The sequence below is a fragment of the Eumetopias jubatus genome, unplaced genomic scaffold (genome assembly GCF_037043125.1).
Source record: "Eumetopias jubatus isolate StellerSeaLion01/CBP00866 unplaced genomic scaffold, mEumJub1_p1.0 scaffold_12, whole genome shotgun sequence".
Taxonomy (NCBI): domain Eukaryota; kingdom Metazoa; phylum Chordata; class Mammalia; order Carnivora; family Otariidae; genus Eumetopias; species Eumetopias jubatus.
Genome location: NW_028274818.1, coordinates 93,879,683 through 93,895,593, shown reverse-complemented (window position 1 = coordinate 93,895,593; position 15,911 = coordinate 93,879,683). Strand labels below are relative to the sequence as shown.

The 15,911-nt window shown below is 50.7% G+C and overlaps 2 protein-coding genes and 1 long non-coding RNA gene across 3 annotated transcripts in view; 1 reads left to right on the top strand and 2 right to left on the bottom strand.

Moving 5' to 3' along the window:
• CUNH16orf54 (chromosome unknown C16orf54 homolog) overlaps positions 1 to 1,049 on the bottom strand; it is a 28,701-nt gene extending 27,652 nt beyond the window's left edge. Inside the window, exon 1 of the mRNA XM_028110164.2 lies at positions 892 to 1,049. Coding sequence (XP_027965965.2) covers positions 892 to 1,032 — 141 coding nt within the window. The 5' untranslated portion in view covers positions 1,033 to 1,049. The remainder of the gene's footprint in view (positions 1 to 891) is intronic.
• On the top strand, positions 486 to 15,513 carry KIF22 (kinesin family member 22). Its single transcript, XM_028110158.2, has 14 exons — positions 486 to 1,294; positions 7,445 to 7,640; positions 9,164 to 9,291; positions 9,382 to 9,536; positions 9,762 to 9,971; positions 10,053 to 10,283; positions 10,422 to 10,575; positions 10,687 to 10,822; positions 12,894 to 13,062; positions 13,581 to 13,749; positions 14,147 to 14,214; positions 14,921 to 15,133; positions 15,236 to 15,295; positions 15,383 to 15,513. Exons 1-14 carry the CDS (start codon positions 1,237 to 1,239, stop codon positions 15,416 to 15,418), a joined length of 1,983 nt encoding a protein of 660 aa, XP_027965959.2. The 5' UTR covers positions 486 to 1,236; the 3' UTR covers positions 15,419 to 15,513.
• On the bottom strand, positions 11,176 to 15,162 carry LOC114214487 (uncharacterized). Its single transcript, XR_003610429.2, has 4 exons — positions 14,557 to 15,162; positions 13,520 to 14,187; positions 12,687 to 12,837; positions 11,176 to 11,388 (listed from the first exon to the last, which is right to left on the bottom strand). It is a non-coding gene; the product is annotated as an uncharacterized LOC114214487 (long non-coding RNA).
• Positions 15,514 to 15,911: the final 398 nt, after the last annotated feature.

Below are 15,911 nucleotides of genomic sequence, written 5' to 3'. Positions count from 1 at the left end.
TTTTAATTTCTAATACAATAACTACTGAATAGACACAACCCACAACCCATATAAACAAAAGATCTTTGGGGCTTCACCTTTTTTTTTAAGATCTGTTAATTATTTTTTAAGTCATCTCTATACCCAACATGGGGCTCGAATTTACAACCCCGAGATCAAGAGTTGCAGCTCTACCGACTGGGCCAGCCAGGCATCCTTGGGGCCTCACTTTTTAAGAATGTAAAAGGATTCCAGGGCCAAAAAATTTGAGAACCACTGGTCTAACACTTGTTTTGTTTTTTAATAGGTGGGACATAATCTCTAAACCAGGGCCCTACCAGGAGCTCAAAGATGGGATATTCATCCCTGGTTAAGCTTCCAGAAGGGACAGGTAACTACTTCACAGGCAGGTGAATCACAGGACATTGGGTGGGTGGAACCGTGGGTGAAGTTGACAAGGTAAAAGACTGAACACGCCTTTAACGCCCACTCCGATGTGTTGAGTTACAAAGTAAGGAACATCTGAGCTGGTCTCCCGGCTCAGATTTGACATTAGAGGGCACATATGTCACCTGGCATCTGCACCTCACATGGCGGATTTGGGCTCAGCAAGAGGTGAGTGCACCATGACGGTCTACATCCAGACAGCGTGGTCCGGACCTACAGGAGTGACAGAAGTGACCAGACGGTAAAGCACCGTTGACAAACTGAGTTCAAGTCCTGAAATCCACAAAAACGACCACCCCACCCCACAGGGCGCGAAACAACCCGAGGCAAGAAACTGCAGAAAGTGAAGCTCACTTAGAATATTCAATTCAAGGAAATTTGGGGGTAAATCTATTGAATCACTGCTTGATTCGTACCAAAATTCATGGTTGTGGGTGGAAAACGAGGCGAAAAGTCTGCACTTACGCAAATCTTTCCTTGGAAACCCGAGAGCCAGAAGGTACGGGGAGTCCAGTGCCCAGCCGCGCCCAGCAGCTCGTCCGACCGCCACCGCCGCCAGTGCCTCCGGCGCCAGAGTTCGAGCGGGGCGCGGGCCGCGACGTCCATGGCTGGGTTGCCAGCCTGCGCGCATGCGTCCTCCGCCACGGGACACTTTCTTGCAAGTCCCTGAGGCGAACCCTAGAGGGCGGGATAGTTGCGAGCCACCGCAGGGGCTTCCGGCGGCGAGTAGCCGTGATTGGTGGAACCCCGGAGAGGGGGCGAGGCACCGGGAAATTCGAATGGGAGAGGCGGGCCAACGGAGGGAGTGGAATGGACGCGGTGGGCACCGCGCCGCGGAGGAGACGCGAGATGGCGGCGGCGATCTCAGGTATGCGAGCCCGGCCTGGGCGGGGAGCCAAAGTCTGGAGGCTGGTGGGGTAATGCGCCGGAGTCTGGTCCGGGTTCCGCGGGTTGTCGGGGAGAGGCCGAAATGGCGCGGGGGCGGGGAGGGGGAGGGGAAGGTGGGAGTGTGGGAGTCCCGAGCTGGTCAGCCCAGCTGACCCAGCCCAGGTCGCTCTTTCCTGCTCACTATTTCCAGCTCTCCGCGCGGGTCAGTGGGCCGTGTTAAGAGCCGGTTCCGACACTAGAGCTTTGTTTGAGCCTAGCGCACTTTTCCTCTGTGAGCTTCAGTTTCTTTGTGGAATGGGGACAGTGACCCCATCTCGGGAGATGACGTGAGTAATCGAGCGAAAAGTAGCTGACACTTAACCGTAAGGACAAAAAGAAAGGAGCTGGATGCGCGCTTTGGGGGAAGGGTTCTGTGTATGACTTACTGTTTGGGTGAGGGGAGATCCCTGGGAGATGCAGGAGGACAGGCCGAGGTTCAGACCGGCCGCAGCTGGGTGTGAGTTGACAGCCTAAGATGTGCTGAGATCACGCACCAGGGAAATAAGGGACTGTTTCCTTTCGCTCTAGCCGTGGAAGTCAATGCTATCTTAGGGTTGAAAAGGCTGTTGGGACATTCGGAATCTTGTATGTGAGTATTTGTTTACATATGTCTCTGCTCTCTTCCTGTACACTGAGTTCTGGTCAGTGATTATGGTGGGCACCATAGTAATTGATTTGAGTGTCCTGCTGTTTGTCAGGCCCTGTAGAGAAACGGAGCTATTTAGCAGAATGTCAGACACATGTTGAGCCCTTGCTAGGTGCCAGGCACAGTTGTAAGCACTTTATGGTGAGGAATCATTTAATCACCACACAATACTGTGAGATGGTTGGCTGTTATTGTCCCTGTTTTACAGATGAGGAGACTGAGGCTTAGATGGGTTAAATAGCTTGCTCAGAGTTCACATGACTAGTAAATTTGTACTGAATCTGCACTCAGGCAGTCCTACTCTAGATCCTCTGCTCTTAACCGTTATGCCCAAGCACCTGATGTTGTTGCTTTTGGAGCACAACCGCCCCTCACCTTTCCAAGGCTCACTGTGTCTGGTGCATAGTAAATATCATAAAAATGCTTGAGTGACTATTGACCCTTCCCCAGACGAGCTTATAAAATGTTCAATAGATAATCATATAAATATATACTATCATGGAAGGCAATGAGAGATATGTATAAACTGCTAGAGAGAGTGCAAAATCTGAAGGCAGACGACTGAGCCACCCAGACGCCCCCAAGTGATTTCTTATTTATGATGTATGAAGAGGCCAATGATGCTGTCTTTGGCTCAGTTTCCTCATCAATAAAAGAAGAGTTAGGGACACCTGGGTGGCTCAGTAGGTTGGGCATCTGCCTTTGGCTCAGGTCATGATCCCAGGGTCCTGGGATCCAGTCCTGCATCTGGCTCCTTGCTCAGGGGGGAGCCTGCTTCTCCCTCTCCCTCTCCCTGCCGCTCCCCCTGCTGTGTGCTCTCTCTCTCACACACAAATAGAATCTTAAAAAAAAAAAAAAAAGGACAGGTGCGGTTTGACGTACCCGAGAACTGTGTCAGAGGAGGTGTCAGGGCAGCAGCTGGGCACTTGGATCCTAAGTTTGAGAGCGAGCTCTGGTTTGGAGGTGTGGATTAGGAGTCATCAGCTTTAAGATAGTAATTAAAGCCAAGAAGGCCGGGGACCATGCCCATGAGATGAATCAGAGTAGTAGTTCTCAACGAGGGGCAGTTTTGTTCCCTGTGGAGACATCTGTAATATCTGGGGACTTTTTTGGTTGTTACAGGTTGGGGGGGCGGTGGCCCATGGAATGCATATGTGTGCTACACATCCTACAACACACGGGACAGCGTTATTACAAAGAATTGTCCAGCCCAAGATAATAGTGCCAAAGCTGAGCAACCCTGTGCTAGAGAGAGGATAGAAGGAGCCTAGGAAAAACATTTAAGACTGGCAGAAATTTAGACGGGGTGAGCAGAGAGCTATTTTCCTCAGCTCTCTGGCACGGAAGCTAGGGGAAAGTCTATTTCTCAGCAGAAAGCAGATCAAGGGTGTTGGATCTTGCTGGGAAGTCAAATAGGATGGGGGTCGGGCATGTCTACTGGATTTAGCAGTAAGGAGGTCATTGGTGACCCTGCAGAATGGTGAGGGCGGAAGTGAGCTGATGCCTGGAGGAGTGAGTAGCAAGAGTGAAGGAGTGTAATAATAATAGCTAACATTCACTGAGCACCTGCTGCCAGCCACTGAGCCAAACATTGTATGTACATTCTTTCTGTGGCTCCTCACAATCTTATGAGGGTAGATACTGTTATAAAGAGAAACTGAGGCTCAGTGAGGTTAAGAAGGTTCCCCAAAGTCACACAGCTGGTAGGTGGAACTTGTCTCTGACTCCAAGGCCCATGGGGTTGCATACAAAAAGGAGGGGCCAAGGAGGACTGGGAGCCCATATAATGAACTTTGGAGTTAGACCTTCATTGGAAGCTCTGTCACTAGGTAGCTGTTGACCACAGGCAAGTTAGCCAACCTCTATACTGAGGCTTCCACATTTGGAAAATGAAGGATGAATACAAAATAAAACACTGAGCTTTTACCGATGTGCCAAATGCACATTCTGAGCACTTTTACATCAATTACTTTATTTACTGCCTTAACAACCCAGTGAGGACGTATTTTTATTTATTCCCCGTTTTACAGGTGTGGAAATTGAGGCACAGGAATAGGCCATCATTTCCCCCAGTTTATTCAGTTAGTTGTAAGTGGCAGGGCTGGGGTTTGAACCCAGGCCATCTTACCTTAAGTAATGAACCTATTCACTGTATGCCAGTTACTGCGTTGGCATTTTACATGTCACTTCTTTTAATTCTCATTAAGCCTTTCCAAGGCCCACCTCACCCCATTTTATAGACAAAGAAACCAGGGCACATGGATGTTAAGTCATTCGCCCAAGGTCACAATCTAATAAGTGTTAGAGCTGGGATTTAAATTCAGCTCGGTCTGACCCGAGTCTACACTCTTTCTACATCACCATAGACTTCCCCTTCCCCCTTAAACTTCCTTAAATGCATCTGTATCTGCCCTCTTTCTCTGCCCCTACACACATTTTTGACAAGTCAGTGCACCTTAATTTTCGCATCTGCGTGGTTACATCTGTAGGTTTCTACTGACTTGCTACTGACTTTCAGGATTCATGAGGATCAAATGAAAACTCGATGCCCAAGTGCCTTGTAAATCATAACATGGAATTACTGGCTTCGTTTGTCAGATGAAGGAGCAGAGGCCCAGTTCTTGTAGGCCATCTGCTTATGGGTATGCCTTACTATGTGTAAAATTCTCAGCACGGGTCATCTTGTCCACCTTTTTGTCTTGCTGTTTCTGCGTTGGCCACATATACCAGCCTCTTGCCTTTTTTTTTTTTTTTAAAGATTTTATTTATTTATTTGACAGAGAGAGAGAGAGACAGACAGCAAGAGCGAGAACACAAGCAGGGGCAGAGGGAGAGGGAGAAGCAGACTCTCTGCTGAGCAGGGAGCCTGACATGGGACTCGATCCCAGGACCCTGGGATCATGACCTGAGCCACCCAGGCGCCCCCAGCCTCTTGCCTTATATGAGGCCTGTGGCCCTGACGACTAGCTGCTACCACTAGCAAATGGGGAGAGTCAGAGCTGCCAAGAACTTTCCCAGGTTATATGTAATAGGCAATATGGCATCCTCATTGAAAGCAGATTTTTGGAGGCCAAGAGATCTAGGTTAGAATTCTGTTAGGGGCACCTAACACTCGGTTGAGTGTCCAACTCTTGGTTTTGGCCCAGGCTGTGATCTCACAGGTGTGGATTGTGTCCTGCTTTGGGCTCTGTGCTTAGTGTAGAGTCTGCTTCAGATTCTTTCTCCCTCTCCCTCCCGCTCACTAATTCTCTCTCAAATGAATAAGGAAAAAATCTTTTTTTTTTTTTAAGATTTTATTTATTTATTTGACAGAGACACAGCGAGAGAGGGAACACAAGCAGGGGGAGTGGGAGAGGGAGAAGCAGGCCTCCCATGGAGCAGGGAGCCCGATGTGGGGCTCGATCCCAGGACCCTGGGATCATGACCTGAGCCGAAGGCAGACACCCAATGACTGAGCCACCCAGGCGCCCCAAATAAATAAAAAATCTTAAAAAAAAAAAAATTCTGTAGCTGTGAGCTACAGTGTGGTATCCTCCAACATAAAATAGAGAAATACCCTCCTAAGATATTTTTCAGCTCGTTCAGTCCTCACGGAAATAAAGAGACTTGTTGTTGTTAAATTTTTATTTATTTATTTTTAACCCCCTACGTCCAGTGTGGGGCTTGAACTTGTGACCCCAAGATCAAGAGTTGCATGTTCTACTGATTGAGCCCTCCATATGCCCCAAACAGACTTTTTTATAAAAGTTTTATCTTGTGGGGCGCCTGGGTGGCTCGGTCGTTAAGCGTCTGCCTTCAGCTCAGGTCATGATCACAGGGTCCTGGGATCGAGCCCCGCATCGGGCTCTCTGCTCAGCCGGGAGCCTGCTTCTCCCTCTCCCACTCCCCCTGCTTGTGTTCCCTCTCTCGCTGTGTCTCTCTCTGTCAAATAAATAAATAAAATCTTTAAAAAAGAAAAAAGTTTTATCTTGTGTTTTCTGATAAAATATTCATAATCTTTTTTAATGACTTAGATTTAATGATTGGAAGCAAACCAAACAGAAGAGAAGGATTGCATGTTAATGCCTTTTGCACGCTGAGCTGGGACAGAAGGGACTGGGGGGCTGCCTCTCAGCCTTACTCCTTTGAAACGAAGATGTCCACAGTGTTATTTACTTACTCATTTTTAATGCAAACATTACGGCATTACATAACTGGGTAACATAGAAAAGAAACCTACGTAATCCCCATCAAGAGAAAACCATCATTAACAGTTTTGTGTGTATACACACTTAAACATGTAAGTATGTGTTGTAAACCTCAGGTAAGAAATAGAAGCACAGAAAAGTCAGGCAGTTCATGGACTGGTTTTGGGTGGGGGCAAATGTCAACTCTTTTAATCCTTACAACAACCCCGGAAGATGCTGGTCTACAATACTTTTGCAATCCAAATCATGTCCCACCAGCAGCATCCACATCATCTGGCAGTTAGTTAGAAATGCAGAATATTAAAAAAAAAGCTCAGGCACTGTTCCAGGGACTGAAGCAAAATCTGCATTTTTTTTTTTTTTATGTAAAGATTTTTTTTTATTTGTGTGAGAGAGAGAGAGCACAAGCAGAGAAAGTGGCAGGCAGAGGGAGAGGCAGGCTCCCTGTTGAGCAAGGAACCCGACGTGGGACTTGATCTCAGGACCCTGAGATCATGACCTGAGCGGAAGGCAGATGTTTTAATCAACTGAGCCACGCAGGCATCCCGAAATCTGCATTTTAACAAGATCTTCCAGGTCATTTGTGTAAACCTGACAATCTTCACCCCACTGGACCTACTTGTAGAGCAAGGAAGGAACTGGGGCCAAGCTTGGGGACACCCACAATACAGCCAGGGTGGAAGGAGTTGCCCTGAAATGAGCTGGGGGCCTCTGGCCCTCCCAAGGTGTCCCCTTGGACCTCAGCCTCCACTTCCAATCCATCTTCCCTGCGCCTTTGTCAAGGTTATGAGGGTCTCTAATCTACTTAAGATGCTGGGGTTTTGTTTTGTTTTTGGGGTCTGCTTATTCTTTTGAGGAGCAAAAGGACAAAGTGTGGGCTACGAAACAAGATGTAATGGGCACAGGCCCCAGGTATAACATACTGAGGTGCTCAGAAGAGCTGCCGCACGTCCATGAGCTTCTTCATTGGTAAAATGGCATGAATAGAATCTACCTCAGGGACACCGTGAAGATTAAAGTATGCCTGACATGTAGTCGGTGCTTAATAAACGTTAATGTTTGCTAAGTACATGATATGGTTTGCAGTCCCCGACCTGTATATAATCTCTCTCCTCCAATCTCCGACCGTCCTCCGGGCAAGCTGCTATTCATCCTTCAGAGCTCAGCTGTATCAAGTAGCTTTTCGTGCAAGACTCCTACCGTTACCTCTGTGCTACCACCGTATGTCATGCCTAAAAACTTACCTTCTCTCCTCTAGGAGCTGGTCGCTGTCGGCTAAGCAAGGCGGGGGCTGGCCGGCGCCCGCCTCCAGCTCGAGTCAGGGTGGCTGTGCGGCTGCGGCCATTTGTGGATGGGACAGATGGAGCAGGTGATCCCCCTTGTGTGCGGGGCCTGGACAGCTGTTCCCTAGAGATTGCCAACTGGAGGAACCACCAGGAGACTCTCAAATACCAGTAAGGTTCAGGCCACTCTGTCCTCCTGCCCCTCTCCTCTCTCCTAGGCCTGCTCACATTAGCACTGCCCACGTGGTTTCTCAGATGTGCCTCTTCAGGATCCTTCCTCCTTCCTTAGCACAGCTTTGTTCCTCACACCTTCATTTGGTCTTTCAGAAACCTTCCTGGGTGTCCACTGTGACAGGTCGTCTGTAGGATACTTGGGGGAAGGCTGAAGGCTGAACCCAACACAGTACTGTTCACAGGCTCATAGGGGAAATAGGTACAAATATGGGAAGGGGAAGGAGTAGCAAAGGTGAGCAGGGAAGCCCCAGCTAGGGTTAGGGGGGGTGTGGGAAGGGTTGGAGGAACACAGACCAGCCAGCCAACCCAGGCTGCAGCTGGGTGGTGTAAGAGAAGACCATACAGATTTGGGGACAGAACTCCCAGGTGCAGCTACTTTAAACCCCCATCGGAGATCAGACTCTTTGGCCTGTCTTTCGAGGCTAGGGCGTGGCAAACTACGGCCTGCAGGTCAAATCTGGCCAGGAGTCTTTTTTGTACTAAAAGCTCTAGTGGAACGATTGTTCATTTACATACTGTCTATGGTTGCTTTCCGACTGTGATGATGGAGGTGAATAGCTGCAAAAGGAATCCTGTGGCTCACCGGGCCTAAAATATTTACTCTCTGGCTCTTTATGGAAAACCTTTGACAACCTCATTCTAGGCCCTTGGCAGTTTGACTTGTTTCTTTCCAGCCTCATTCCCCCAACACAATCCCCTTAAAACACTCATCTCTGCTGTGGCCTCAGCCGCGGCTTCTCCGGAATGCGGAGAGCGGACCGCAGGTGTGTGGAGTCTCATCTTGTCGGCGGCAGCATCCTCTGCTCTGTTCTGGTGTACAGATACTACTTTCCATGTGTACTGTGTCGGGAAAAAGATCAGGAAGCCTTGCCCTTTCATACCATGCCTTGTCTGCGTGCTATTTTTTTTTTTTTAAGATTTTATTTATTTATTTGAGAGAGAGAATGAGAGAGAGAGAGCATGAGAGGGAAGAGGGTCAGAGGGAGAAGCAGACTCCCTGCCGAGCAGGGAGCCTGATGTGGGACTCGATCCCGGGACCCCAGGATCATGACCTGAGCCGAAGGCAGTCGCTTAACCGACTGAGCCACCCAGGCGCCCTGCGTGCTATTTTTGATACTCGGAATATCTTTCTGTTCTCCGGCAAAATCCTCTTTCCTCAAGCAGAATCAGTTACTCTTTCTAGTGTATCCTCCACTTCTTTTCCTGAATCACAGAAAAGTATAGGTATCTTTCTGTCCCACCAGACTACAGAGCTGCCCAGAGCAGGGTATCAGACTTATTATCTCTGTATTCCTAACACCAGTACGGGGACTGGGGCAGAACAGGTGTTCATTGGATGCTTTCTGAGGTCTTTATGCAAGAAAAGCGATAGAGACGCTTAAATCCGAGGCCAGTATTATTACCCTCTAAATCTGGGGGAGGATAGAACCCTCTACTGATTCCTTTTCTCCTGCCTGCAGGTTTGATGCCTTCTATGGGGAGAAGAGCTCTCAGCAGGACATCTATGCAGGATCAGTGCAGCCCATCCTAAGGCACTTGCTGGAAGGACAGAATGCCAGTGTGCTTGCTTATGGGCCCACAGGGGCAGGTGAGGGAGCCAGATAGGGAACAGCTATGGGTCCGAGAGGGCTCAAGAGTGGGGAGGAAGATCTCACAGCAATCTTCCCTCTTTCCCCAGGGAAGACGCACACAATGCTGGGCAGCCCAGAGCAACCTGGAGTGATTCCCCGGGCTCTCATGGACCTCCTACAGCTCACAAGGGAGGAGGGCGGGGAGGGCCGGCCATGGGCTCTCTCTGTCACTATGTCCTACTTAGAGATCTACCAGGAAAAGGTGAGGCCCTACTCCAGTTGGGAAGGGGAGAGACAAAGGTCAAACAAAATAAGATCCAATTCTTGACTGTGAACTCTGCCCTCGCAAGGAGGCAAGAGCTGGGAAGACAGAGGTTGGGGGAGCAGATGGTATATCTCTGACAGTCCAGCAGAGGAGGAGACTGATGCCCAGGAAGTAAGCAGCCTGTGTCTGGAGAACTGGCCCTACCTCTCCCTACTCCAACAGGTATTAGACCTCCTGGACCCTGCACCAGGAGACCTGGTGATTCGAGAAGACTGTCGGGGAAACATCCTGATTCCGGGCCTCACACAGAAGCCCATCACTAGCTTTGCTGATTTTGAGCGGTACTTCCTGCCAGCCAGTAGAAACCGGACCGTAGGAGCCACCCGGCTCAACCAGCGCTCCTCCCGCAGTCATGCTGTGCTCCTGGTTAAGGTGAGGCCTGCTGATGGGGGGAGGAGCTGGGAAGCCCCTCGAGCCTGAACTAAGCTTGGGGGCCCTTGCTCTTAACCCCAGGTGGATCAGCGGGAACGTCTGGCCCCATTTCGCCAGCGGGAGGGTAAACTCTACCTGATTGACTTGGCTGGCTCTGAGGACAACCGGCGCACGGGTAACAAGGGTCTGCGGCTGAAGGAAAGCGGAGCCATCAACTCCTCCCTCTTTGTACTGGGCAAGGTGGTGGATGCACTGAACCAGGGCCTCCCTCGTGTGCCTTACCGGGACAGCAAGCTCACTCGCCTATTGCAGGTCAGGCCACCCATCTCAGGATGAAAAGGGGCTGGAAAAGGAGGTTCTCCGGTGTGCCGGGAGGCTGGGGAACTGCAGTCAAGGAATGGAAACGTGGGGCTTCTGATCTGCCTATCCTGCCCAATCCCCATCCCTCAGGATTCTCTGGGTGGCTCAGCCCACAGCATCCTCATTGCCAACATTGCTCCTGAGAGACGCTTCTACCTAGATACGGTCTCTGCGCTCAACTTTGCTGCCAGGTCCAAGGAGGTGGTCAACCGGCCTTTTACCAATGAGAGTCTGCAGCTTCGTGGTGAGGACTGGGGTTGGCCAGAGTGCAGAGGGCAGATCTGGACAACTGGAGAGAGTGCTGAAGCTGCCTAGCATCAGCACAGAGGCTGACCCGCCCCCACATCTTTCCTAGTCTTGGCACCCGTTAAACTGTCCCAGAAAGAACTGCTAGGCCCGTCAGAGGCAAAGAGAGCCCGCAGCCCCGAAGAAGAGGGGATTGGGAGTCCTGAGCCTCCAGCAGCTCCAGCCTCCGCCTCCCAGGAACTCAGGTGAGCAGAAGGGGAGGGGCTTGGAGGATGTCCCCTTTGCTGTCGTGTCTGGGTTAGGTACAGAGAGTAGTGGGTTTAGCCTGTCAGATCTTTGAGCTGCAAACTTGTTCCTCTCTCATCGAATTCACCCCAAATCCTACTCTACTGAATTCACTGGAAGTGCTAAGCTTAATCACTAGCCCTGGTGCTGCTGCCCAGGGCCGGAAGGAAGCCTCCTCCTCGAGTACCTCGCCCCTCCCTTTTCATTTTCCAACACTTTTAGGCAGTCAGCAAAACCTCGCATTTGGGGGCAGCTGTTTCAAGGATGAGCACTTTTTTTTTTTAGATTTATTTATTTATTTGAGAGAGTGAGAATGAGAGAGAGAGAGTACATGAGAGGGGGGAGGGTCAGAGGGAGAAGCAGGCTCCCCGCCGAGCAGGGAGCCTGATGTGGGACTCGATCCCGGGACTCCAGGATCATGACCTGAGCCGAAGGCAGTCGCTTAACCAACTGAGCCGCCCAGGCGCCCAAGGATGAGCACTTTAACTTCTGGCTCAAGGAGTAATCTGGATCAGGTGTTTCAGGTCTAGAGGATAAAAAGCAAAGGAGAGATAAGAGACGAAGAGCTATGTCTCCCTGAGACCTCTTAGTCTGTGCATTAGAGTCCAGCATCTCCATGACTTTATAAGGAGCCTGTTGCTGTCCTAACTTTGCTTCTAACCTCAATCCAAAGTCTCTAAACTAAGTCCCTTTTGTGTGTGCAGCCTCTCTCTCGCTGGTTCTGATAACCCCATCTCATGGCCCAGGATGCATGAATCCTTAGGTCACTGCTATTTAGTGATCTTGCTTTCTGTGTCTGGCCACCGGGCCCCCCCTAATTCTAGGGAGCCAGCTGCAGGTTTACTTTTGCCCGGTTTCTACCCAAACCCAAAAAAAGCCTCTCTAAACTGTGTAAGTCTGAAGACCAGTGAACAGAGGTGACCTGAGGAGGTCAAGGATTAGTACATACTCTGCCCTGGGCGGTGGGGGAACGACACTGCTGTAGTTGAGGATGAATGACATACAGGAAAGGGTGTTTGCTTAGAACCCCATCTCAATCTTGTCCTTCTCAAGCTGTCAGCAGTCCCTTCTCCTATGTGCATAAGCTCGGAGAAACATACACCCTGCACATGCGTGTTACATGTGAATAGGCAAAGTCTCTGCCAGACAGGCACCCTGGGTAAGCTCAGAGTTGGGGTATGTCAGACCTAGTCAGATCCTGACCTCAGGCGGCTCAGGTTTCAGGAAGGGAAAGAAGACAAGAACATCAGTAGATGATGCAGGGTAGGTAGGACAGGGTGTGGTAAGGAAGGAGTTGCTGCTTCTGTGAGAGCCAGGAAGGATTGACCTCTAGTGTTCACCCATGTTTTATGATCCTGCTCTTCCTAGGCACTTGCACACAAGGAACAGAACAGTCACTGTCCTTGAGCTAGTTCACAGTATAGGAAGGAAGATACAGTCAAGTTGCGGTTCATGGGAAAGATGGTATCAAATTGACTTTCCAGATAGAAGGAACAAATGTTAGGCATTGTCATGCTCAAATTAAGTCAGGACTCAGCTCCAAGAGGCCTTTCCTACTGTCCGTGGGAAGAAGGCTTGGCATTTGAGGTCCTCAGTGGCTTTCAAAGCCCTGCTGAAGATGACCTCGGTGAATCTTTCCCCATCTGCTCTTCCAAAGAAACTAGCACACAACCCTTGCTGTCATCTTCTCACAGTCTCTGCCTTTCCATTCAGACCATGACTGCCTACAGGGCAGGGCAGTGTCTTAGAGCATGAACACTTGGAACTCAGGTGCACATGAAGTGCTTGTTCTCATCGGATCTCCTGGCATCCCTGAGAGGTTACCTGGGCAAGTAGTGATGGATCCGCATTCACCTGACAAAGCACTGCACCTGGAAAGTCTGGTTGACTTGCTCAGGGTTGCCCAACAAGTTAACACCAGAGTCTGGAACCACAGAATACAGCAACTGAAGGCATCATGAGGGGAATCCTGCTGCTGTGGAGAGGGTGATGAGAGAAGGACTAGGTGCGGAGTAACCTCTGTCTGCTCAGTCCCCTACAGAAGCTAAGTAGCATGGACCCCGCTGTGCTGGAGCGCCTCCTAAGCTTGGACCGTCTGCTAGGCTCCCAGGGGAGCCAGGGGACCCATGGGCTAAACACCCCGAGGCGAGAGCGGATGGTGCTCATGAAAACAATGGAGGAAAAGGATTTGGAGATTGAGGTCAGTGTTGGGGAGGTGGGGGCTGGGATTCCTACTGGCCTTGAGAAGCAATCTGAGCATCTTCAGATAGGGAAAGGCACGGGAAGGCTGGACCAGCATCCAGTTTTTACCTAACACTGGAATCCCTGTTCTCTGGGTGCTGCTTAAATGTCCTTAATGTGGCTGGACTTTGAAAAATGATTGAGGTCAGCTTTGAGGAAGTGAGGGGGTGGAAATCCAGGTGAAAGGAACAAATGTAAGACCTTGTCATTTCCTAAAACCCAAATTAAGCTAGGACTTTCTGCCTGAATAGTCCCTCTCCTTCAGCGTTTCACAAAAGGGCCTGTTCCACCTCTGAGCAGCCCTGATCATTAGAAGGCCCCTAATTATGCTCCATTTGTCTCCCGGTAGCTTCTCTCCTTGGTCCTCACCCTGCCAGGTAGGGCCTCAGAGCCCTGCGCTCACTTTCCTAACCCACCTCCTTCATGCTGCCCGAAAGTTTGTTCTGGGTCATGTGTCTCTCTGATCCTTTCCAACAGAGGCTTAAGATGAAGCAAAAAGAACTGGAAGCCAAGGTTCTGGCACAGGAGGCTGTGGACCCAAAGGATAAAGAGAACTCGTCTCCCACAATGCTCCGACCGCTTGCCTGCCACACAGTCACCATAGCAAAGCCCCTCAAAAAGGCTGTGGTGATGCCCCTACAACTGAGTAAGTTCAGCTGTGGGGGCCAGGAGGGCCCAGATGACAGGTCCTGGAAAGGTGGGAGGTATTCAGAGCAGCTTTCATCATGTTACTCATGTGCTCCCACCATATTGCAACCCCAGGGAGGGGGGTGGTGGTGAGGACGGTCTGAAATAGAGCTCGGGTGCTCTGTGCTCAGGCACTTAGTACGGTCGGGGCCGACTGACTGGGGCAGGACTGATTACCGTGCAGTTAACAGGTTGAGACTACCTTCAAATACAGGTGTAAGAAAGGTCATATGGAAACAACAAAAGAAGAGGTTCACTTGGGCTGGAGGGGAACTGGGGAATCAGAAATAGAACCAAGTGAGGGCGGGTGAAAAGTAGCCTCTGCCGTGATTCCGGTTCACAAGTGTTGCCTTTAGTTCAGGAGCAGGTGGTGTCCCCAAGTGCTGAGATCCATATCCTGAAGAAGAGAGGCCGGAAGAGAAAGGTGAGAGCAGCTGATGCTTGAGCTACATCTGGAGCGGAGAAGTAAGGGTAGTGAGCGCTGATGGGAAGAGCACTAGCCATGGAGTTAAAACACCAGCTATTTACAAGTTGCCTACCCTCTGAATGTGGAGATACCTCACAGGGAATTTAGGATGAAATGCAGTATGTACCTAGCAGAGAGGGTATCCATCACCTGTTACTTCCTTTTCTTTCTGGTGGCTCTCACCCTCAACAGCTACTACGTAGTGTGTAGCCTGAGTCCCACTCCACAAACTTAAGAGCCCACTTTGGGAAACATGACCTAATAAACACTCAAGAAATGAAACAACACTGGAAGAATTACCTAAAAACTGAGACGATGTGGTGGGGGCGTGGCTGTGATTTATTCTTCTGTGTGCCTTCCTGGGAGTGCAAGAGCGCTTATTCATTCCTTTTTAGAGATGAGGCAAATTTAACTTCATTAATTCATTTGATCTTCACAACAACTACTACCACTCTTTCACAAGTAGGATAAAATGAGAGTCAGCCCAGAGAGTGACTCGAGAGAAGGGATTTTGGACAGACACTTGAGGGAAAGAGATGCTAGGGAGGGCGGGGAGGTAGCTGCTGTTAGGCTCCTATCCTTGGCAGAGGAGCCTAAAGCAGTTTGCTGCCACCGGCTGAATAGCAAACTCTGTTTCTGTCACTCACCTCCCCCTGCCTCATAGCTGGAGTCCCTGGATGCCTCAGAGCCAGAGGAGAAGGCTGAGGACTGCTGGGAGCTACAGATCAGCCCGGAGCTACTGGCCCATGGGCGCCAAAAAATACTAGATCTGCTGAACGAAGGCTCTGCCCGGGATCTGCGCAGCCTGCAGCGCATTGGCCAAAAGAAGGCCCAGCTCATCGTGGGCTGGAGGGAGCTCCACGGCCCCTTTAGCCAGGTAATGGCCCAGGGAGGGCGGCCCTGAAATGGATTTGGGGGGGGCGGGAGGGGAGAAGCGCGACACCCCCAAGGCCCCTTGCCATCGTTGCCGTCCCGCCAGGTGGAGGACCTGGAACGCGTGGAGGGCATATCCGGGAAACAAATGGAGTCATTCCTGAAGGTGAGCCCACCGCTTGGCCCCCTCCTCTCTGGCCTGTGCCCTGCCCCCAGCTTTAATGCTGCTCTTCCCTTCCGTCCTGTGTTGCAGGCGAACATCCTGGGTCTCGCCGCGAGCCAGCGCTGAGGCCCCTCCCGACTGCCAGCTCCTTTCCTCACTTTATTTTTTTTTTTTAATCCTCATATAACTGCGTGTCGTGTAAATACAATTTTTACTCCGGTGTTTCGGCCTGATTCTTGGGACTGCGGGGGCGGGGCCGGGGGTATAATTGCCCTTGGGATGGGCCACAAGCTCCTCCGCATAACTTCTTTCGGCGCCATCTTTGGGAAAAGCAGGGAGGAATGAAGCAGGGCAGGATTGTAAATAAACCGCTGGAGTGTGGGGAGGGGGGAAGGACGGTGGCCGAAAGGAAACAAAAAAGTAATGCGAAAGCCCGAGGACGACGACCGTTAGGCGGGCGCGCGCTTCGAGTTTAGCCCCGCCCCATCCGTACCCCCGGCGCGCGCTCCCCTGCTCTCCCGCTCAGCAACGGCAGCGGTTTTATGCGCGTGCGCGCGAAATAACGGCCGCTGGCGGAGGGAGGAGGGGGGTGGAATCTTTGAAGGGGGGGTAAGAGAGA

Coding starts and splice junctions, on each gene's coding strand:
- KIF22 (XM_028110158.2), top strand. CDS start 1,237: ATGGACGCGGTGGGCACCGCGCCGCGGAGGAGACGCGAGATGGCGGCG. Junction 7,641..9,163: donor CAGGAGACTCTCAAATACCA/GTAAGGTTCAGG, acceptor TCCTGCCTGCAG/GTTTGATGCCTTCTATGGGG. Junction 14,215..14,920: donor AGAGAGGCCGGAAGAGAAAG/GTGAGAGCAGCT, acceptor CCTGCCTCATAG/CTGGAGTCCCTGGATGCCTC.